This window comes from Lissotriton vulgaris, chromosome 1_1 (assembly GCF_964263255.1).
Source record: "Lissotriton vulgaris chromosome 1_1, aLisVul1.2, whole genome shotgun sequence".
In the NCBI taxonomy this organism is placed as follows: domain Eukaryota; kingdom Metazoa; phylum Chordata; class Amphibia; order Caudata; family Salamandridae; genus Lissotriton; species Lissotriton vulgaris.
In genome coordinates, this window is record NC_141685.1 from 2021620851 (window position 1) to 2021645857 (window position 25007).

The following is a 25007-nucleotide window of genomic DNA, read 5'->3' on the forward strand; positions in this document are numbered from 1 at the left end:
ATCGAGTCGGTCGTAAGAACATTACCTTGGCGACTCATTGCAGCTCACAGGCATCAGCTGTAAATTCAACTGCCTTCAGCTCGCGCCTCTGCCGGCAGCCCTCTGATACCAGATCCACTGACCTATAAGTGGGTCTGGCACAAACTCACACTCCAGGCTGATCTCACTGCCTGAATGTGTGTAGGTGAAGTAGCCATTGATTGGCAGGCGCTGACTAAATATTTTACAAAATAGATGTATCTATTTGTATGCCAGGTCGCGCAGTGAATCTTATCAACCAGTCGCAGTGTCCGTTACATAGTGGCAAACAGCAGCTTCAGCCAGCCTCCAGTATGGGGAGCGGCACACGGTGTACCGTGCGCTTCCTGCCACACTTGCAAATGGTTTAATATAATTAATTTAGCAGCCAGCTCTCTCCGGGCCACAGCACATGGCACAGCTGAGGAGGCACTAATATGCGTGACTTCGCATTTCAGTGTGGTGATGTGGAACACTGCACTGAAATGCGTTAGTCCAACGCCAGATGCTAGGTACTTGGCAGTGCTGCTACTGTTAAATCTGTTTTCTTGATGTGTAGTTGTAAACCGGACATACGTGTAGAAGTGTGTTGGATCTTAATTTTTTTGTATTTGGATTATTTTTCAATATTCTAATGCTGAGAGGACTATTATTTATTTAGCGCAAATATCAATCCGTTTGCCTGGAATGGCGTCCTTGTACGAGTCGTGTTTACTAGTAGAACTTATTTGAGCTTTTATAAGTGAAGCTCCGAAAGAATTGCCAGAGAGGAGTATTCCATTGATTGGTGGTGGTCATCAACGTGCTATATCTATTTAAAGGGCTGTCTGGACGTATATTTTACATTTCATTAGGCATTAGGGTTATAGGAGCTTGCTCTCAGTGGAGGATTGTGGCTTTCTGGTGGGTTTGGTCCAGTGCTTAACTTTGGTAAACAGCGCTCTGCGGTAACTACTAAACACATTAATCTTCATTTGTGCAGTATTCATAGCAATTCTGATCCATTGCGTGCTTTAAGTATGCTGTCTGATAGTAGACCATCTGCATTTTTTGTGGCTGACAGATAAGCTACAGCAGAGCTTGCAAAGCAGACCTCATCAGCTACACGATCTGTGGCTCATGGCAACATCACTTCTTTGTCCGTCTTACTAGTTAATGCGCAGCTTTATTAAAGCTTCTCCTGGAAGTCAGGGATTTAGCATTTCTATTTAAAGTTAATATATTATGCCTTTTAGCGATATATGTACAGTGCAGCGTCTCCCACTTTTGCTGCCTCTTGGTGTGTAACACACTTTTATTTCATTAGTAATTTGATAATTTACAACTTTTTGTTTTTACTTCTTTTTATTAAAACAGTAGTCGGCATTCATACTCATGATTACAAAAAGTCTTCGAATTACCTTCACATTCAACAGATATACACATTCCATTGCAACGACTTATTGTGGAATTGACATTCCCCTTGTAGCGCACCCCTCCTAACTAGTCGAACCCTGCCCAATCCCCCGTAATCTTCCCATCGCTGCCAAATTTTATCCCATTTCTTAGGGTATCCCCTGCGGTCCTAAATTGTCTTCTCTGCCGCATAACATCAGTCGAAGTCCCTTTTCCATTGGGAGACTTTAGGCGGCGGAATAGCCCTTCCCCCTCCCCCATGCAACATTCTTCTTTGTAACTATCGCTGCCACCTGTAGCCAGAGTCGTTGATATATCCGTTACAACTTTTACCTACCAACCAATAATTATAATTCAAATGTTTGTGTTTTCTTTACAACCTATTGCATACACTTGCCTACATCCGCTGGTCGACAGCAAATACCAACCATGATCTTTATTACCATGCAAATTAACCCTGTTCCCCCTCTCCCCTCCTCAGAGGCAGGGACCTCAGTTTAAGAAAAGAAAACCCATTCAGTTTTGCTTGAGTGTGAATCTCTGATCTACACCACCCCCTTCCTGCTTTCTGCGGTACAATGATCCTTGGCTTCGTAGGAGTTATCCATGAAACTCTGCGATATGATGCATGCTACCTCTACCACTTCCACAGATGTACCATCTCGAAATGATACCCTGCACAAAAGATTTTATACAATTACCCCCACTCCATCACTATCAGCCAGATTCATCATTGTCCAATTCTGCGATTTTTAAATTGCGAGTAAATGCGAATCGCAATTTAGAAATCGCAGAACTGCCTTCATGATGTTTTGCGATGTAAAAATGCGATTCGCAATCGCCGATTGCCAGAAGTCCGAAATCGGTAAAAAATCGCAGAATCGGCCGAAACCCCAGTTGAAATTGCGATTTCGCAATTACCGATATCGCAAATTGCGATCTCGCTAACTGCGATATTGCAAAAACGGGAAGTCTCATCCAGAGCACAGTGATGACATCACAACCAGGAAGTAGGCAGGTCCCACCCTCATTCAGCAGTGAGAGTCTGAAGCCCAGGCAGCAATACCAGAGCTCCCCTCCAGCATTCCAACAGGACCACAGCAGGAGACACCACAGTGGCAGCCATGGCAGAGGATGCAGCAGGAGCTTCCACCAGTGGGAGGAAACGCAAAATTAAGTTTACAGAGCAGGAGCTCGAACACCTAATTGAAGGAGTCTCCAGGGATCACAACCGCCTATTTGGCAAAGACTCCCGAAGGGGGCCAGAGGCGGGCAAAAGAGCATATGGCTGCGCATCCGCGCCAAAGTTAATGCCGTCGGGGTGACCCAGCGCTCGGTGGACGAGCTGAAAAAGCGCTGGTATGACTTGAGAGGGCGGGCAAAAGAAAAAATTGCAGGGAGGCTGTGGGAGCAATTGGCGACAGGTGGAGGGGAGCCCACCGTCCCACCAAACACCCTACTGGAGGACCAGGTGGAGGAGACCATCGACCCACAGGCCTGCGTGGGTGTGACCCGGCTTGACTCCTCCCGACCCACCCAAGACACACCAGGTAAGTGCCATGCGACTGCAAGCCCCTGTCCCCTAACATTGTCCACGACTCCAGTGCATCCCATTACAAACCCCAAGCATGTGTAAAAGGAGTCGTAGACAACCAGTGACCAAAGACCCTTTTGTGTTGCCCGGCGGTGCCGCCTCTATGACCCACCAATATTTAATCAATGAAGAAGCAGGCGCTGGAGACTGAAAGGCAGGAAACGAGGGTTTATTCTCTCCGGAGGAGAACACATCAATTCAGACAGCAAGTATCGTCACGAGGTGCTCTAGCCGCATCTCTGAGGCCTGGCCTCTTATACTCAGGTTTATGATCTTTATTGCACGTAACACATTCTTGCAACATATGATATGTGAAAGAACATCCTCGGAATCTCCCCTTCAGGCCCGTTCCCACATACATTTACAGTTGAATTCCCCACCCCGGTCACAACAGGTGATGATTATCGCGCAGCAGGACATTCCGCCGATTCACGGAATGTGTGGAGTTTGATCGGATCTCGTAGGGTGGGGGCTTTGATCGGCTCGAAGGTCTTTTGATGGGGAGGGGAGGCTTCCTACTGTACGGGGTAATAAACAGTATCCGCAGGGCCAGGTGGTGGCTTGGGAACAAGGAAGACAGACGGGCACACAGAAAAAGGGAGGTTTGCATCAAAGGGCCTGAGACTATGAAAGGAATGAAGGGAGGTGTCGCGCTGGGAACAGGATGGGATTCTGAGGCAGATCTGCGCTGAAGAGGGGTTTATGACCCAAGGCATGTGAGAGCGAGGGGGTTGTCAGCATGTGGGGGATGCCTGTGAGGTTGAGAGAGAGAGAGAGAGAGAGAGAGAGAGAGAGACGCGCTGGCTATCAGCGAGGGGCAGAGGGGCCATGGTGCTCAAAATGACTGCCGCTTACGCGCAAGGCATGTGAAAGCGGGAGTGATCAGTGCGTGGGGGTGCTTGTGTAGGAGGAGAGCCGTGCTGGGGGTCAGGGGTGTGCAGAGGGTGGTTCTGGTCAAGGCAGCTAATGTGGTGGGCGTGTGCGACGAAGAGTGTGGCATCGGGGCAAAAGGGAAGATGGCGCAGATAATGTTCACCAAACCGTATTAAGTTTCCACAGTCCTCCCTTTAACATTTCTAAGACATCTTGCTGGCCTATTTCCTATCTATGTCTACTGTTGTGGTCATCAGTAAGGAAGTGATAACCCAGGTGAAGGAACTGTACATAAACATCACATTTTTAAAATCTTTTCATCCAGTGGGCGGGCTCATCGTTAAGCTTTGTTGCAGGAAAGTCATAGTAATGCAATATCAGACAAAAATTATGCAGTGAGAGCGTTGGGTACAGATCATAGATGCTTGTAGTCATTCAGAATAGGAGCCGATAGGTTACCACGTAAGTAGGTTCTTTTTGTACTCGGTTGGAGCATAGTCAATTCAATGGTGGTTGGGAGAGAAATGAGACATAGTAAAAACAATAATCAGTGTTCCCAGTGTCTTATGGTCGTGGACCATTATTAGTCAGTTCTCAGCATTCTTTGTCGTCTTCTGTTGGCACTGTTGAACACCTGTATTACAATTCGTTCGTTAGCAGGAATGTCCATGTGGGTTGAGCCGTTGGAGGTCTGCGGGCAGGAGAGTGCCTTTGTATTGTTTCGCCAGACCTCATGGGAGAAATGCGTTACGGTTTTGGAGCAGATGCATTTTCTTCCATAATCCAGAGAGTGGTCGTTAGAAGGAGACAGAAAAGGATTGTGGTGAAGGGTGCAATTGTCTTTGAGTTGTGGAGTCTGTCTGTTCTTGGGTTTCTGTGGTGGGTATTTCCTGTTGCTTCCATCATCTTCAAGGTGCTCGGTACCGGGCAGAACCACATACTTCGTTTAGCTTCTCTTTGGGGTGACCCTTGGTGGTGTTTTTAGGTCACCGTTCTGAGATTTAACACAGTTCGTGGTCTACTTAGTCAGGGCTCCCTCCTCTTTGACGCAGGAAATACCCTTCTCCGGATGGCACAGTAGGATTTAGAGGATTTTGAAAGTTCAGGTGGAGGGAGGGTGTGTGGGTGAATAGTCCTTATGGCAGGTCGGAGGAGGAGGGGATGGAGCAGGGCCAGGTCGGGAACAGACCAGGGAGACGGAAAATTTTAGACAGGCGGGTCCATAATCACGTTCAGAGAGCGGGGACCTTTCGGCACGCGTCGATCATAGAGCAGGGGCCTCAGGTCAGCCCTTTCCTTTAGTTTTGTCGGAAACAGTGCCTTGTCCTGCGACTCCTTACTGTTGTGGTCTCGCCTTGGCCTCTGTCGCTGAGGTTCCACGATCTGCAGTCAGGCCGCGTGCTCCCACATCCGGTCTCTTTCTCCTCCGACAGTGGTACCCTTAAATGAGTTTGAAAAGACAGTCTTTAGAGATTTTGCAGAGGTAGGTAATTACGTTAATCTATTTCTCTCCCAACACCAAGCAACTGGGGTAAACATCCGCTTCATTGAGGTCTGCAGCCAACGTATAAACAATTGATGATGGGTTTGCTGGATTCCCAACAACTTCCCTTTGTGGTTATTTCTTTGGCGTTTTGTCGGTTTATTACATTCATTTGTCGTGGTACGAGGTCTGATACCCATTCATTGCATTCGTTTATTACAGTCAGGTCAGTTCTCCTGGTAGTGACCCATTTCCCTAGTCCGAGTCTTGCAAGGCTAGACCGGTCTTCAGGGCTTTGTATTTTACGGAAAAGTGTAACGTGTTATTCACCATAGTCTGATAGGCATCCTTCTGAGGAATGAACATAGGCTAAACTATTCTCCATTACATCAATGCGTCCTATCTTTTGGCTAAACATCTCATTTTCAACAAGGTTTAATGCAACAAGTTCTTTCATTTTTCGATCTAATTTTAACTTTGTAAACATTCTAATCTCTACATCGTTTCTTACAACCTGGCTACTTCATTAAAAACTCGGGGGGGGGGGGGGGGGGCTTGCGATAACTATTAAACTCATCTTTGAGGCGAGTGGGGTCTTATGGTAAACAACTAGGAACACAGTGAATTGGAGCAAGGGACATTTTTCAAATTCTCGTCTGGGGCAGCCGATACAAAACTGATGGTGTCCTGGGAAGGCGGGTATATCTCGATCGCCTTTGCTGATTGGGGCATTGATACAATTTTGGGACGGGGAAGGTCGCGTTACCAGAAACATTTTATCATGGATGCCACTGACAAGTAGTTCCCTCAAAATGGGTCAGATTAGAGAACCTTAGTCGTCTTACCTGTCCCTTTCTTTTCGGTCAATCTAGGTTTCATCAATATTTAGCAGAAAAGGAGAGGTAGTAACGTGGTATCGATGCAATTTATATTTAAGACAAATTTGTGCAAATACTTGTGGTATTTGGAGCCAATCAGGTGGTGCACCAGGGGTAGTGGTTTGCCAATTAGGTGCCAGTTGCTAGGAAGAGCGAAAGAGTGGAGGAGAGAGAGAGAGAGGGAGAGAGAGAGAGAAAGATAGAGAGAGAAAGATAGAGAGAGAAAGATAGAGAGAGAAAGATAGAGAGAGAAAGATAGAGAGAGAAAGATAGAGAGAGAAAGATAGAGAGAGACAGATAGAGAGAGACAGATAGAGAGAGACAGATAGAGAGAGACAGATAGAGAGAGACAGATAGAGAGAGACAGATAGAGAGAGACAGATAGAGAGAGACAGATAGAGAGAGACAGATAGAGAGAGACAGATAGAGAGAGACAGATAGAGAGAGACAGATAGAGAGGGAGAGAGAGATCAACAATAGGCTAAATAGTACACGTGTGACATGGAGAGTGGCCATGTACTATTTAGGCTATTCAGTGCATTACCCAACATGAAACATTTTGGGTTTGTGTTAGAATGTAGAAAGCATGCAGTTTGGGACGGAAGAGCATTAGGCCAGGTACATAAGGACATGCATTGAGTCGGGTGTTTTTAGGTGCCATCTTGCAGCGTAGGTCCGCTTCATGTATCGGACATGGCATGGCTCCAGATCTTTTACTATACCCTAGTCGTTATTCCAATGTAACCTGTAGAGGGAGAAAAAGGAAGAAAGGGAGGGGGGGAACAACATTCGAGCATATCAAATGTACGGGCACGAAAGTTATTTACTTACTCCTCTGGATATAATCCCTAGGGTCTTGGTTTCTGAAGTCAAGGGGGCGGGCAGTGTGATAGGTTGTTCATGGGGGGTTCGAGGGTGGCATTATAGATCGTGTGTAGGGAAACGCTAAAAAGAGGAATCAGAGGCGCCTAGCGTGAGGTACCTGGTTTTGTAGATGTATCTAGCCACCGGGATCCTTAAATCATTCCCAAAGCTGTGATGTTCTAAGGCATATCAGTTCTTCGGTCAACCCTGTCCCTTAGTACCTTCGACCACCATACCTTTAGAACATTCTATCATTCACACCGCTTTACTTTACCCATTCTCAGAAGTCGAGGTCCTTCTTCATGCGTTAGTTCCTGAGCCTAGTCGCATATTTGGAGGCAGCGTATCATACCTTTTGATTCGATCATCAATCCAGGGCCGAACAATCATTTTCTAATAACCTTGAAAAGAGAGCAAAACTGTTGCGCACAGAATAGCCCTCCCGCCAATTCCCACATTTACAAAAGTATGCGATACCTGTTCATAGTTTGGAAAACCTTTATTTGCGTAATCGTTCAGTAAGTAAATATGTGAATGCAATCGTATTTGGTCGGACACGGCGATGGCTGAAGCACATACAGTAGGGGGCTATTTTGCAGTATTTAAAAACATTGAAAAACGTCTACTTAGTTATTTGCAAGAAACTGAAAACGTCTTTTAATAATTGAGGGATCATAGGGTATTTATTTCATAAATTGAAACAGTCAGACTAATTGCAATCACATTTCCTAGATGTATACCGTGGGCGTGCGTCGCAAGCTACGTTATGTATTGGTTACAATAAATATCATAATAAATCGTACATTGAAATCAACATATTAACGGGATCCTTTCAAATGTTCGCCAAGTGAACCCTCCTCCCCTCTTCGTCAAGTGTACAAAGGTTCACATACATAACTCAGAACATCAAGTCTTGTTAGTCAAAGAACACCACGAGGTGTCCGTAAGTTCCTATTGATACCGGCGCCATTTTGGGCGATGCCGGGTTGGTTGCACCAGAATCCCTTTCGGCAGTTCAAAAAACCTGTGCTAACAGAGGGGCTGGTAATGTGGACCGTCAATCAAGAGGGGAGGGAGGTAGAATCTTCCCTACCAGGTCACGTTGAGGTTCAGCCGGAACTCACTCGAATTCGTTAGCCCACAATGTTCCTGGGTGGTTCAGACTGAAGCTGGTGCAGACACGAGAGCACCACCATCTTGCGGCTATGTCGTGGTCGTTCCAGTTGTTCCCTACCGGAAGCCTGTAGGGGCCGAGGGCTTCTGGGACTCTGGTAGAATCTTCAAAGCTGTGGGGATGCTGTCGGAGGTGGGGGCTCGTGCCCAGGTGGGCAAGTGCCCGAGTTGCAATTCCGGACAAAGTTACTCCAGCGGCCTAGACCTGCCTTCCAGAGGGCCCAGACGCCATTTTGAGACCCTGCAGCCGCCGCCCTTCGTCGTGTCTTTCAGGAGTGGAAGAAAACTTCTTGTGGCGACAAAGGCAGAACATCATGCTGTTGGAGCAGGACATTTTGGTTCGGGCGCCAGGATGCAGCTGTGGAGCCTTCATCTGGGGAGGTGAGGGAGGCTCGTCCGTGCCGCCTCCCTCTCCCGGCGCATCCCACGCCGTCCCTTTGAATCAAGGGTGCACATGATGACCACCCTACACCCCTGACTCCGACTCTTGGGGGACCATTGTATGTCCGGTGCTGCACAAATATGCCCGTCGGACATTGTATGTTCTGTGCTGCGAAAATAGGCCCGTTGAACATTGTACGTCCTGTGCTACGCAAATAGATCTGTGGCCCGGCTGGAGGATTTCGGCGCCGGGCCGGGGCTGGGAAACCTCCTACCTGTGGAGGTGGGAGAGGCTTGTCCGCGTCGCCTCTCCCTCCCAGTCCCCCTGCGCCAGTTCGATGGAGGAATTCGTGATAGCCGGACCAGGAGATACGAGGGAGGGGGTCATCTGCATCCGCCCCCCTCCCTACTCGTGGCCCAGGGGACGTCACCCCAGGAAGGAGAGTATGGGAAGACCATTTCATGTCGGCCCATGGAGCCTCCTGTACCTTCTCGTCGGCGATTTCCTTTGGTCTATGGCTGATGACTGGCCCCGCCCCACACGTGCTATGTGTTTCACCTTCCGGATGGGCGGGACCGTTGACTTGTTACATTTTGAGGACTTCCGGAGTGAGCGTAATATGTTTTGTATTGTTCATATTAGTACAGTTTACTTTAAAGAATGTTTTACTAGTTTTTCTATTTATCGTTGGTTGTGTGTTATCTTTATCGTAATTAAATCCTAAATTATATAACAGATGCTTGGTTTCCCTGAGTCCTTTTTCTAACGGGAGGTTGTCTACGCAGGCCTGTATTTGCTTTTGTTTTTCAGAGTGGGGGGCAACAGGGGGGCAATCAGTCCCAGAACTCTAACATGTCGTTAAAATTGGTCTGACGAAATTTGTGCCATCGAGCATAATCGAACGTGGTGGTTCTATCCGTCCTGTCCGTGTTAGTCTGATTTGTTTTTGTCTCGCGCCTTTTCCCTTTCTGCCGGCCTGTTATTTCTGTCGACCCTCCGCTCTTACTTATGTTCTGTAGAGTCGGGCATTGGGCTTTCCAGTGCCCGAGACATTTACAGAAAGCACATTGGTTTTGCCTTAAATCCGTTCGTCCTGTGCATAGTGTCGGGGGATTACTTTTGGGTCGTTGTGTCTCGGGGTTGTCCCGTCGGCACATCCCTTTACACCGTTCTCTTTTTGTGTCTAATCCTCGGAACTGTGTCGTCTTTGGCCCTTCCTTTTGCCTACCAGACGTTTGGAGGATTGCCTGTTGCGTTTCTTTAACTACTTTGACTTCGTCTTTCCTTTCGTTGCGTAGCTTCTTTGCGCCACATACCGAGACTATCGAGCATAATAGGCGTTGTCTTATTATTACGAAGGGCTATTTCTACCATTTCTATTTTGTCTAAATCGAAGGATCCTATCAGTGGCCACTGTTTCTCTTGGTTTGTTTTGGTATACTTGTGCCATAGCTTACTATAGGCTATGGTAATTAATCCATACTTTGTGAACATGTCTTTATTAGGGGTGCCTTCCAGCGGGGCTAGATGGTCCACCTCTAATAAACGGTCCGGGCTGAACCAGCTATCCATCAGTGGGGAGAAGACCGGCATGACGGATCACAATGGGGATAATAGTCAGCACTACCTATCTTATCACTGCGTGCAAAGACTAGACAGAATATTTCTATTCTACGTTGTTTGCAGGCAGTGAATACCTCAAGAACCAATATCGGGCAATCAGTGTTTGGTCAATAAATAAAAAATAAAAATAAAAAATGGTCAATGGGGAGACTAAGTAGGCCCGCAAAGGTCTGCGTCACCTACCCTTTCACTATCTGCAAAGAGGGGGACCTATTTTTTTCCTGTTTGCAGACAGGGAATCTCCAGAAAACAATCCGTAACAGTTAATCAATGGGGAGGGGCAATTGATCAGTGGGGGAGAAAGATAGGCACGACGGGTGCGTTACCTATCCTTCACTGCTTGCAAAGAGAGAGCCGGTTGTTTCTCCGTTTGCCGACAGCGAAACTCCAAATAAATTAACAAAGAATAAATACTAGTATTTTCCATCAATCATCAATCATTCCGCAATTCGTCGTGTTTACACGACCTTACCCGGACCGTATGGACAGTTTCTTGTCTTCCGAATCCAGCGCCCGATCGTCCTCTTCCCTTCGTACTCCTCGTGGCACTCCTGATGGTTCCCAGTCAGGACCGTAGATCACTCGAGAGAGGTCCGTTCGGAACCAGTGAAGTTCGGATGATCGGCTGTCAGACGAGGGTCTATCGGACAGGGTACCTTCCGATCGTTGCAGTCGTTCACTCTGTCGTCAGGACCTCTCCCACTGGATCCACGAGTCGCTGATGGGCCCCACGCTTGGGACGCCAATTGTAAAAGGGGTCGTAGACAACCAGTGACCAAAGACCCTTTTGTGTTGCCCGGCGGTGTCGCCTCTATGACCCACCAATATTTAATCAATGAAGAAGCAGGCGCTGGAGACTGAAAGGCAGGAAACGAGGGTTTATTCTCTCCGGAGGAGAACACATCAATTCAGACAGCAAGTATCGTCACGAGGTGCTCTAGCCGCATCTCTGAGGCCTGGCCTCTTATACTCAGGTTTATGATCTTTATTGCACGTAACACATTCTTGCAACACTTTGATATGTGAAAGAACATCCTCGGAATCTCCCCTTCAGGCCCGTTCCCACATACATTTACAGTTGAATTCCCCACCCCGGTCACAACAGGTGATGATTATCGCGCAGCAGGACATTCCGCCGATTCACGGAATGTGTGGAGTTTGATCGGATCTCGTAGGGTGGGGGCTTTGATCGGCTCGAAGGTCTTTTGATGGGGAGGGGAGGCTTCCTACTGTACGGGGTAATAAACAGTATCCGCAGGGCCAGGTGGTGGCTTGGGAACAAGGAAGACAGACGGGCACACAGAAAAAGGGAGGTTTGCATCAAAGGGCCTGAGACTATGAAAGGAATGAAGGGAGGTGTCGCGCTGGGAACAGGATGGGATTCTGAGGCAGATCTGCGCTGAAGAGGGGTTTATGACCCAAGGCATGTGAGAGCGAGGGGGTTGTCAGCATGTGGGGGATGCCTGTGAGGTTAAGAGAGAGAGAGAGAGAGAGAGAGAGAGAGACGCGCTGGCTATCAGCGAGGGGCAGAGGGGCCATGGTGCTCAAAATGACTGCCGCTTACGCGCAAGGCATGTGAAAGCGGGAGTGATCAGTGCATGGGGGTGCTTGTGTAGGAGGAGAGCCGTGCTGGGGGTCAGGGGTGTGCAGAGGGTGGTTCTGGTCAAGGCAGCTAATGTGGTGGGCGTGTGCGACGAAGAGTGTGGCATCGGGGCAAAAGGGAAGATGGTGCAGATAATGTTCACCAAACCGTATTAAGATTCCACACATGCAGCCAATGTACAGCTCCATAGCGCAATTGCATTGTGGGACATGTAGTCTGGCCACAATTACCAACCTGTACCATAGAGCCCCACATGTCCAGTGACAGTCAATCCTGCATGCAGACAGGGAATGGTAGACTGCATGCATGTAGCAAGCCTAACTGTGTACGTAAAATGCCACAAATCAACGTCCACTTTACATCACAGGTGGCGCTGATGTCCCCAGCACTAACAGTGAGGCCCTGGTGATTGAGGAGAACACGGAGGGGGATACACACCATACTCCACAGCCCGGACCATCAGGGCAAGCTGCAACAACACCGGTCATCCCACTACCAGCCCCTGTGGCCCGTGCCACCCCCGTGACAACCGGCGCTGCAGTCGTACCACGCAGCACACAGCCAGCAGTGCGGCCTGCAACACCAGCAGCAGGTCGCCAACAAACCCGCCGCCCTGCGGCTGTGAGGAGCCAGACGAGCGGTCTGGTCAGGGAGCCGCGCACCAATACATCCCGCGCTGGCAAGGGCAGAACTGTTAGAGCAGGCTGGCTCTCCATTGAGCGCAGGATGCTGAGTGTTCACCAGACCCAGGCCCGACACCTAGCCGCCATCCACCTCCAACTGGATAAGACGGCACGTAACGTCGCACAAATGACTGCAGCTGTGGAGGCCAACACTCAGGCAATGTCCCGTCAATGGAATGTCAATCGCCACCGACACAGTCAACTGTTGAACCGCCTGTCGGCGTACACGAGGTCAAACCACATCATTGGTAACTCCACCTCACAGCTATCACGACGATCCCTGGCCATGCAGGTACAAATGGTGCAGTGCTGCCAGGACGTAGCTACAGCCCTGGTAAACATATCAGTGGCCATGCAGGGCATGCAGGCCAGTGGCCATGGCCAGGCGGGGGGGCAGACGACAACAGTGAGGCAACATCAAGCCACAGCAGCCAGTCCATACCACTGGTCGTGGCACCCCGCCGCAGCAGCAGGCCCTCTGCCGCCGCACGGCAAAATCAGGAGGAGGACGTAGAGAGGAGGTCTGGGGCAACTACCAGCAGATGCCACTGAACTGTGGTGCATTCCAAAGAGGCCACATTCTGACAACAAGCATGCCATTCAGACTCACCTGGACATATGACGCAATATGTCAATCTTTGAACACTTTTCAGAATGCCATGTTTATTGTGAAGTAACAGTAACTAAAATTTTGAATAACGTAAACTGCCTCATGTCATTATTAATGTTGTCATGCATGAGTTGAGTAATGGGTGTGGGGAGTGGGTCCACTAGAAATAGTTAATGCAGATTTCGTTGCGGCGCCTGTGTCCTTCTGCTGGATTCTCCCCGCGTGCGTGATGCACATGTGCAGGTGGCGATTGTCCCCTTCTGACTCACTGCCTGAGATGTCTACAGGTATCCTGCGCTTGGTAGCAATGTTGTGTAGGATAGCACACATGGCCACGATGCAGCAGCAGACCTCTGGATCGTATTTGATGGCCCCACCAGTCTTGAGCAGTATGCGGAATCTGCTCTTCAAAAGCCCAAATGTCCTTTCAATGCAATTTCTTATGCGAATGTGTGCTGCATTGTAACGCTGTTGCTGTGGTTTTGCTGGGTTGAGATATGGGGTGAGTAGGTAATCACGGAGAGCATAGCCGCTGTCACCTGCATGATAGGAGCAGAGGGTGAGTGCCTGTGCAGCGCAGCGTCATTAGCATATTGTATTGTTGTGTGGCATGTGTACTTACCCAGTAGGTGTCCTTCACCAAAGTCTCCCCTGGCCAGTCATGTGTGGAGGCCACTGTGCCGGAATATGAAGGAGTCATGTGTGCTCCCTGGGTACTGTGCTGCTATGTCTGTGATGATTGTCTTTGCATTGCATACCATCTGTATATTGAGGGAGTGGTAGGACTTGTGGTTCCGATACATGTATTCTGTTTGTGCAGGTGGGCAGATGTGGATGTGGGTACAGTCAATGCATCCTATGATGTGTGGAAATTGGGCTACATTGTAAAATTGCAGCTTGGTTTCGTTCAAGTCCTGTTGGCTGGTGGGAAATGAAATGTAGTGGTGTAGGCGGGTCAGCATGGCCTCCAGGAAACTCCTTCGGCAGCGGGACATGGTGGGCTGGGATATACCCCCTGCAACAGCAACTATTCCCTGGAAGCTTCCGGAGGCCAGCAGGTGCAGGCTGCACAATACCTGCACATGTGTGGGGGCGGCGTGGGTCCTCCTTGTTGGGTGCTGCAGGAGGGGGTCAAGGTCCCGGATCAGCTTGATTATCATTGCCCCACTTAGGTGGTACTTTACATAGATCTGCTCCCTGGTTTGGCCCAGTAGGGTGACCCGCTGATGGAATATCCGCTCCTGGATGGGTCGTCTGTTCCGTGCTGCTCGCTGTAGCCTTTGCCGCCTGACCACCATGTAGAGTCCTGGCATTGTGAGAGTCCTGAGGCTTCAGCTGCATGTCCTTAAGTGTGTTTGTTCATGCCAGCAGCTGTGGGTACTTAGAAAATACTTTTTTTCAGATGTTTTTTTTCTTTATTGGTTAACACCTGGTTTGGGTTCTCCTTAATTTGCGCGTCGCTATTTGCGATTTTGGAGTTTTTCGCATTTTGCGATTTTTCATGAATTGCGATAGCGTTTTTTTTTTTTTTTTTGCGATTTCACACTTTTATTCGCAGAAAACCTGCTTTCTCGCTATTACCGATTCGATGATTGTGTTCTGCCTGGTTTCTGCAAATTTCATAGCGATTTTGCATAAATGTTTAGCGAATTCGCAATTTTGTTTGTTGAATACCTTTTCTACAAATTGCGATCGCAATTGCTTTTTCGCAGCTATTGCGATCGCAATTTGGCTCTAGCTGTATATGTTTTAACCAGTCCTTGTTGTTGGGACTCTTATCTTTATGTAAGTTGTGGAGTTGATGACCTGCTTCACCGCGCACACGGGGCGTATATGGCACATGGGGGCCCGCCCAATATTTCTGGCGCCCCCCCTAAGCCTCCAGAGGGACCCCATTCTACCAAAGGCCAATGAATATCAGTAAGATGTGTGAGACTCGAGGCCCCTCTTCACATTCTGTAGGCCGTCTCCATCATTTTCCCTTGAAGCAGTGCACGCACCACACCAGAGCCGCAGGTGTGTAGTCGATAATGTTTACTAGTAAGGTCTAAGATTATGTTGCCAGACACTGAATCATGTTGTCTATCGTGTTGAGTATCTCCTACTAGCATGTTTGGATGTTCGGCCATAGCTGTAACAAATGTTTAAGAATGGTTCTGTCACTGCAGCCTCTCCGGTTTCTATCTGGTCTCCCTTTGTCCCCGCATCGTTTAATTTTTCCAGTGTCTGGTACCAATGCGTGGCTTCCCTCACTTTGGCTGATTTGGGGGTAGAATGTTTCCTAATGTGCATCGCCCTCCATTCCATACGGGTAAGCAGCATGCCTAACTCCCATCTCTTCTGTCCCAGTGTCCGTTCATTGTGAAAGCTCTGAGACTAACTTAGTATTCATATCCTTGTGGTGAGCTGTCTCTCAAATGGAGTTGGCTGTTTACCTGACGTGGGTAGCTGTGGGGAGTATCACCCACTGCCAGGCTTGTGTATAATGAAAGTGGCCGTTCTCTTGAAGACCAAATTATCTTTTAGTCTAACCAAAGAGCCATCCTTATTCAACAGCTCCCCTACACCTTTGCAGCTTTAAGAGATCATTCCACATTTTCGATTTAAAAATAAAGAGTTTTCAGTCGGTTTCACCACAGTGCTATCTCAAACCACTAGAATTACTCTGGTGACTGATGGAGACTAAAGGCGCCCTACCCTATGCTTCTTTGGTAGCCAACTAATCTTCCCGCTGGCTCACTCTACGTTGGTGCACCAAACACCATTGCTTTTCAGACCGTTTTCTTTCTTATTATACTAGGTAACACAGTATTGCTACTTGATAGTGTAACATCCAGTAGGCCAATGCCTTCTTTAGTTGACTTTTGCATGAGTCATCCCCAGTCGTGCTCGTTTTCCCTGCCCACACAGAGTTATCCACTAGACTCTGTAGTGAAGAACGCTTAAAAGCAGGCGTCTGCATTGGGAGTGACTGAAAGATGCACAGTACATGAAGGAGGGTCACCATTTTGACCTTTGTGACCGTGCCACAGCACGACAATCCACCTACATGACATGATTGCAGTTCCTGTCGGTTCTTCTGTAACAGGGGGCCATAACAACACTGCGGGGGCCTTTCAATTAAGGAATTACCTGTGCACTTAAGTCAGTCTTTTGCCCATTGAAATGGATACCTTTTCTTCAACTCTGCCACCTGGTTGGGTGGCACTCCGAGGTTCAGTATTTGAGACTTAATTAGATTAATTCTTAACTCCTGAGACTCTATATTAATGTTACAAATCAATCATGAAGGCTGGAATGGACTCAGTGGTTCAGTGAGCCAGCTTCTCATAGTGATTTGCATACAGCGTTAATTTGTTCATGTTTTTTCACATCTATATATCCTTTGCAATCGTATTCCTACAGATCTGCTCTGCTAGAATTTCCATTGTTCATGCCTATAGCAATAAGGAGAGAACTCACTTGTCTGCCACTCCACTTTTATATGTGCTGGGGTACAGTTCTTTCAGTTACTGACACCCCAGGGTTCTTATAGCAGCTAAGTATCCCCAGATCTGAGGCCTGCCCTAAAGGCCACCAGTGTGCATTCAAAAAATTGCGAATGGAGCTTGTAAAACTCCATTTCAATGTCCAACAACACTTCATTACCTCCTTGCATTTTTTATGGCATTGTCGATCAGATATAGTAGGGTTATTTTATGTTCTCTCCACACTATATATATATATATATATATATATATATATATATATATATATATATATATATATATATATATATTAGAACCGGATTGATTCAGTTCTACTATTACTGCTCGAACCCTTTCCTCGTCTCTTCGTGTATGTACTGACAAATATTTTAGCATCAACATTTAGTAGCGTTATAGGTCTACATGAAAACAGGGTAAGAACAATGATTTGTCCTTACCCAGTTTTTGTGTGACTGATGTAATCTCTTGTGCCATTGAGTAACTGATGCCAGAAAGAAATCAGAGATGTGGCAGCAGTGGGGTCATTTGCTACTGTAAGGCATATTTTTTAGAAAAAGAATGGGGGGGGGGGGGAAACCTGTCCAACAATTCAACCCAGTCTATTCATGTACATTCAGCCTAAAGATTCAAGCTGTTCATCAATTTGTAGGGCCTTTTTAAGATGTTGCCTTTGTGCTTTTGTAAGTATTTATAACTTTGTTCCCATTCAGATAGTTACCTCATCTGGAGGTATTGTTTCAAGAGCGTAATGCCTCCTAACACTTGCAAAAATTGATGGCTATGTCCAGGTTTTCACTACAATGCAGTTGGCTACATTCTTAATTGTGGACCTCCATTCAGTGCGATTTTTGTCCATCGTTCGATACCAGGAGCTTCTCAATTGTATTTCCTCCATATTTTCACTTTTGCTCAATGCAGGGTAACACATGTTCTGTATATACCACATCATAATTTGAGCTCTAACTGCGACTAATGTACACTGAACATTTCGTTTAATCTTCCAAACTGTGAGCTAAAGCGCCTACTTGTTAGTCTAAAGGGCATTACATTGGGTGTAGTTTCCTACTTCACTCGCAATGTTCTCTTCTAGATAAAGCATCATACATTTCTGAATCTCTTCCATGAACATTTTGCTCTGAAGTAAGCTGTCTTTGAACCTCTATCTAGGGTCACCCCAAATCATTGAGCTGCCTGTATTGCCATTGTGATTGGGGTATATGATCTCAGGAGAGATGTCTTATCTCTGTTGAAAAGATCCTCAACGTTGTGTCTGACATGAGAAATTGATCAAGACATGCATGTATGTAGTACACCACAGAAAAGGTGAAATCTAAATCTGTAGGGTGCAGTGTGCATCATAAATTGTCCTATGCTTGTACTCTGTAGCTAAAGCCAAACTTTCTCTCCCTCTCATAAGGAACCCATGCAGTCTGGTCTATTGTCTCCTACTGTCCATAACTATATTTGGATCACCTCCAACAATGTCTCCCTGAAATCTATTGAATCCGATGTCTCTGAAACCATGTCCTTCAAACTTATTGTGTTCGCTGTTGAGATTATACTTGGGGGTCAATTTGGGTGTATATGTGGCTCTTCCTTTAGATTAATTCCAAGAACTAAGTGCCTCCCCTTGGAAATTCCACCACAGGAGCATCGTATCAGTGGCGGTTTCTGCAGTTGGGCGTCGGGGCTCCGCCCCCTTACTTTCATTGACAAGAGCAGTCAGAGTAAATAAAACGAAAAGCAATTTGTTCGCACAAATTATTATTTTTTTTTTTATAAAATGAGCACACATTTTGTGCTTTCTTCTCTGATGCACCTTGTCAGTCTCTGTGCTTGCTTCCATCCGTAACGGAAGCAAGCATTCCTCAAATGCTGCCCCTAGGCTTGCCGAAAGTGTAGAGTATTTGCCGGGCTGAAGCTCTCACAGCCTGAGGCCTGTGAGGTCATCCGCTCGGCAAATACAAGGCCTTGTCGACCAGTCTCCTCCCCCTGATGCCCTGGGAATGAAATCAGCCCCGGGCGTCTTTCACTGAAGCCCTGTATCTCTGGGGCTTCCCGTCAATCAGGGTGATGAGAGCATGTCACCACACCCTTTCCCAGCACGTCACAAGGTGGGGTGGCCCCCACCCTGTGATGTACTAGGAAAGGGTGGAGTTAAGGATACAGGCAGCCGGGAAGCCAAGTAATCGAGTCTGTGCAGTGTGTCTTAATTAATTTTGAATACACACTTCGCAGACTCGAGTTGTCTGCTTCCCGCGCTGCAGACATTTTCGGACGCCTTTTCCACCACATGCAGACTCGTGGGTTTTAGACACTGAAGATGTCCAGTGCAGTTAAAGAACTTGCCTTGCTTCAATTGAAGATTCACCCGAGTCAGTCGGTCCTGACAATGCTTCAGACCGGCAACCTTATGAAAAAGAAAAACTTTGCTGCTGGGGAAATGAGAAAGTGACTTGCTCGGGCCCGGCCTATTTGAAGAAAGTAAAGTAAGCAATTTTATCAATCATCACTGCTGTATTATAATCCCAATAAAAGGTATAAATGAATTGTTTTTTGCATGTTGGAATGGACACATCGTTTTCTTACTTTCTTAAGGTTTATTTTTAGGATCAGGAGAGAGGAATTTTTATTTTATAAATGCAATTTGTAAATACAGGGAGGGAGGAACGTATTTATAATTCTTTAGAGTTTAATATGGGGTGCTATTTCAAGTAGATGGTGGTCCTAGCTTGTAAACAAAATGATCCCGTGAGGTGTGCTTGTGACATGTTATGACTGGCATATTTTCTTTATGGTAGATGATGTGAATGTCAGAGCGGCCGATTTTTCAGTGGTGAGCTAGGATCGAGTCCTGGTGTCAGCTCAACATCCTGTGGTTCTGGGTAAATACTCTCCCTGTCAGAACATGAATATTTCCTTGTCTCATGCAACTGGTGCTCATGTAAAGTGCACCAGTATCTTTGGGGGAGTTTGGCCTTTATAAAAGCTGCAAAAAAATACAGAGCTAGAATGTCAGAACTGACATTAAAAACGCATTTACTGTTCATTTTTACCACATCCAGATATTCCTTCACAACTGATTTAGGGGTCATACAACTAGATCTGAACTCAACAAAACACTGAATGAATTAGCTTTGCAGAGTTCCCTTCTCTTATTGGAGCAAATAACGTGCAATTTGTTTTCACCACGAAATACCTTTGATTAATAGTATCATTAATTTGCCTATCTCTGTTGAAGCTTTTACCTATGCCGCCTGAAGTGCAGCGCATGCATGATTATTTTTTTTTTTTGCAGTTGCCATAACTAGTCAGCAGGATGCTACCACCTAATTGAAAATTGTCTCTCAACAGAATTTCATTTCAACTGAACTTTTTCTGCTTCTGCTCATCACAACATTGTTGTGCTCAATTCATTGCTAATTTCCTTTATATATTGCAGTAATTAAAAAATATGCCAAAATAAGGACTTCCATTAAACTGGGAACCATTGAAGTTAAAAACAGCTATGGTGTGTTGCTCTTTATTTTAAAAAATTGTTCTTGAAAATAAATTTAAGTTTTAAAACAAGATTTGCGCAGGGAATCGCGACCGACCTCGCAAAAAAAATCCTGTGCTACCTTAATGTTATGTTAACTCATACCTTCGCAACCCCAGCCCACCACTCTCAAACTTCACCAGCCGCCACTGAATGTACTGCCCTGACCTTGGTCCAGTATGATTAAAAACACTGCCCGTGGAACCTCTGACCCCATGAAAGATCTTTCAGTTTTCAATAGGTACGGTTGTTTCAAAAGGTGAATGTCCTCCTCCATAGTGTAAAGCATATTTAGTGTAGATCCTCAATGTTGAAGCTAATCATACTAACCATGGGACCTTTGTCTAGATAGATTCACAGCCTGAGCGGCTGTATGTATTGCAGTGCTATTCTGTACTACTCATTGGGCTATATACTAGATTGTTATTTCCTGCCTCTAGCACCGTTGTTCAAACCCAAAAGAAGACTCTTTTTTGCTTGGACTTTCTCACGCAGACAAACTTCACTTGTCTCGTAGTCTACTCCTCCCCCTCCCCACCCCATTCCCTTACCAGGCTCATAGCCACTGAGGACAGTTGCTGCTTGCATCCAAGAGTCTTGGTGCATTCCCAGACGCTACTTTCTTGCAGTCCTTGGGTGTGTGGTGTTGAGCTGTGACTTAATTATTTTCCCTCACGTTAGTTTTAGATGGCTTCTCTTATTTTTTTTTGTTGGAGACCTTTTATGTGTCCCGGTTAGGAATGGAGGGAAACACTGCTATTTTGCATACACACAAGGTTTCTTCCAAGTTGCCTTCACTCTCACAATGACTTTTGGCACACATTTGCAGCCATGACACTGTAGATTAATTTCAAAGAAACTGTACTTGCTTACAAAATCAACTTCGCAAGAATACTATTGTGATATCTTTAACTTCAAGTTCAAGGTCTATCCATACATTGTGCAAATGTGATTGTTTTCATCCATGCGACAACACGGCTATCTATAGTACATAAACCAAGGCAGCCTGACTAGAATCTCGGCCCAAGACAAGGATGTTTTGTTATAAATAAGCATTTCTGGGTTTAGGGAGAGGAGTTCTAGCTGTCATTTGCGAGGTCGCTGCACGCTTAAACCTGAGCCCAGCTGTTAGCTGATCTCTTGGCGAGGGATGTGCAACTTGTGACCACGACGGGGACCTACCGTCTTTCCCATCGGGTAATGAGGTTGGATCATCCAATGGGGGATATCTGGCAAAACACGTACATACACCCTAGGCACCTAGGTTAGGAAATGCGTAGTAGGAGCGATATATATAGATCTAGATATATAGATAATAACCTAGCTTCCATATGAAGAGCATTTTTTGTTTTGCCAATACTTTTGGCATCGTTTGACGAATCTTCACAGAATTTTTAAGATTAGTAAGTCAGTCGGTTTAGCTGCTGTATTGAAAGTTTTAGGGTGATTCGTTGAGGGGGGGAGGCGCTGAGAATAAGGGGGGGGTCTCAAAACGTGTTTTTCCCCATGCAAATTTCCATAGAAATTTTAGACTAGACTACAGCCCAAACCGCTGAACGGAATTGCACTAAATTTGGCAGAAAGGTAGCTTTTGGTCCAGAAAGGGACCTTATGTAAATTGATGTAAATCCATTTAATAGTTTTAGAGATATTAAATGAAAACCAAATTTGTATATCTAGGGTCGCTGATCCTCCTCGGATTTATAAATTCATGTAGCAACAGCAATGCTACAATTGGCGGGCTGCAACATGAGAGGAAAGTTGTGTCTGCCATTTTGTTAATTGGGTCTCTGTTCCCAGCAGGGTTAATAACATTAAAAAGTGTTAGAAGGGGTCAGGGTAGAGCTACCATGACCCCATGGGACTAATGGAGGGGTCTGTGAGGGACCCCTAATGGTCATGAAAGTGTCAAACTTTTTTTAACTATGCAAGGATCTGTGATCCTCCTGGATCCTCTAGGATTGGATTTGGATCTGCGGATCCAGACCCCAATAAAAAATGAATACTCACTTATAGACCTCACACCTACTCACTCTCACCTACTCACTCACACCCCCCCACAGCCTCCCACGCAGCCACTCGCACACCCACACAGCCACTCGCACACCCACACAGCCACTCGCACACCCACACAGCCACTCGCACACCCACACAGCCTCTCGCACACCCACACAACTACTCACACAGCCACTCTCACACCTGTCACACAGCCACTCCCACAACCACCACTTACCAACGTACACATCCACACAACTACTCGCACACCCAGGTTACCGGGAAGTTATAGTTAGGAAGTGGCATTAAAAAAACATTGGAATTTACTGTATAAAACAAAGGTTAGAGGGACAATATAGTTGGCTCTGATTTCAGTCCTACAAAACCATAGAAATTTAGCAGTTCTAGTTACCTGAGCTAACTATTACGTATACCCCACAATATATAGTTTTATATGCCTGTGTATATATACTTTGTGCTCAGCAAGATGGTGGAACTCTTCATTCTGTTCACTTTCCTTACATTGCTAATCTCTCATCTGCTTCTGTCTATTGATCTTTGCAGTTCATATATTCTATACAGGAATCGCAATAGTTCAATAAATATTGAAAACGCCCCACTGTGTATTCCTTGTATGTTTCCCTGAGAGAAAGAGAGCACAAGTGACTGAGAGAAATGGTTCTAGATCGGTTAGCCGCTCAGGGTTGTCCTGTTCTGTGGTTGCCAGAACAGTTTGCTACCTATATAGTTTAAGTATCCATATAGTGGCACTGTGGGCTAGCTGATCTCTAGTACGAAATGCCCTACAGGGGTGAACGGAATCAGTCTGGCACCACCCCTACGTTTGTTGCCCAGCAAATGCGCCTTTCCTTCTGCGAAGTGGGGAACTACATGATCGACCCACTGCCGTTTGTCCCTCTGTAGTCTGGGTGAGCTCTTGCTTCCTGCAGCTAGTCTTTCTCCTTGTTTTTAAGAAATTCCCTCACTTCCATCAAGTAGGTGTCTAATGCTGTTGCCCTCGCTGCATGAAGATTCAAAAGGAGTGGTGCTTCATTTAAATGGTACATTATGCATCTTAAAGTGGTCTGTCAAGGGAGAGAACGTTCTTTTCTGCAGGGTTAACATAAGAGGTCCTGGTACTGCTCCACAATATTGCCTATGTATTGCTTTGTTGACTTTCTCCTCTCCTCCTTGCACCTCCATCATTTTCTTTGACCTTGAAGTTGTTATATATTTTGCCAGGCTGGGTCCAAAGGTATTGTGCATCCCGTCCAGTTTGGTCTGTGCTTGGATCCATCCCTCGAACCTCTGAGTAATCCCTGTGTATATAGCCCTCAATAGCATTTCCCTACATTGCCCTGAGCACTCTACAGTCTTTAATGGTTCCAGATCTTCCAGCTTTCTGTTCTTGCACCGTTATGATTTCCTCCCTAATGAACTCTTCCTCTCAGATTTGTTGTCTCCGAAGTCCTCTAGCGAGAGCATTCTTTATCTTGGGTAGTTCATGTCTTTCGTCATTTCCTGGGTCTCCTGCTTCAGTTCCACTTTGGAGTTCAAGTTTTTCTGTAGGTCTTGAAACTGTTTTTCCAAGTATCATCCTATGACCAGGGTCTCCATGTCCTTGTTAAATGTGTGAGTGTGCAGGTATCCTAGAGGGGCTCAAAGTTCCGGTTGTTTGTCACTCGCCAGCACAATGCAGTATCGATCACTCAGTCTATTTGATGGTCAAAGAGTGGATGCCGTGGTGGGCTTAGTCAGTCTTCCCTGTGTCACCACATGGTATCCGGGTGTCCCCTTCACTGTCTGTCTACAGCACCCTCCCATTCAGTCCTTTCCCTATACCATGCTTCGCCATCCCCTCGCCCGTGGCAGCCCATCTGCTCCACTCCCTCCTCGAGGCCTACCAATTGTGCTTTTCTTCTGGATCTGCGCACTGAGGTCACACACATCTTTACCAGAACAGGTTTAAATTCCCTGTTTTACAGATTTGTGTTAGCGACTGCCAACTCCTCCTTGCCAGCTTTGTGACATCTTTGATTATGTTTTGTTCTGAACGTCTTTAAAATGGCTTTTGCTACTACTCCATGTGTTGCAATGTCTCTTTCCATTCCAGTTGTGCAAATATTACCGAAGGTTCTTGCTGATATGTCCACCGATAATGTTGGAAAAATTGAGAACTGTTGGAACTATTTTATGTTTTGATTGGGGTGGGCCTTCCAAAAAATTAAGCGTGCTTTTTGGTAACTATTGCCCCAATCCCCCAAAACAAAGGCCTCTCTGAACCGGTTTAAATATCATGTCCTGTCATTCTAGTGGATAATCCGTAATCAACCGGATTCAGAAAATTATCTACTCGGGTTCCTCTGTTTTCCGCCATGCTTTGTCTGGCAGGGAACACAGCAGTTCCAGGACCCAGAGTAGGAGATGGGACTTGCTGTTTTTCACTTTCTTGAGAGATTTGTTGGTTGGCATCCATTGTCACGTTGGTTTGAGCGTTCGCCTCCTTTGTTTAAAATGTTGCGCAGTACCATTGAACATGTGATTAAAGTAGCTCGGACGACAACTTTCTATCAAATAGTACGACCCTTTAGTGGTAAGTCATAAATTCTATGTGATCTTTCTTTTATTCAACAGGTCTTCTGGATGTTTCCCTTGGACAGTTTACAGAAGTGTTCCTCAACCGGACCATACCAACAGAAGCAGTCTTGCAGAACATAGCCAGGAATGTGTCCTTTATTATTTTTGAACTCCATACGCAGTACCGCAATGCCACAGTTTCCTTAAACAAGGTACGTTTTGTTTCAATA

General features: G+C 46.3%; 1 protein-coding gene across 1 annotated transcript in view; it reads left to right on the top strand.

The window, feature by feature from the left end:
- Nucleotides 1–25007, top strand: part of TM7SF3 (transmembrane 7 superfamily member 3) — a 176702-nt gene that overhangs the window by 59190 nt on the left and 92505 nt on the right. Inside the window, exon 2 of the mRNA XM_086920209.1 lies at nucleotides 24835–24989. Coding sequence (XP_086776335.1) covers nucleotides 24835–24989 — 155 coding nt within the window. The remainder of the gene's footprint in view (nucleotides 1–24834; nucleotides 24990–25007) is intronic.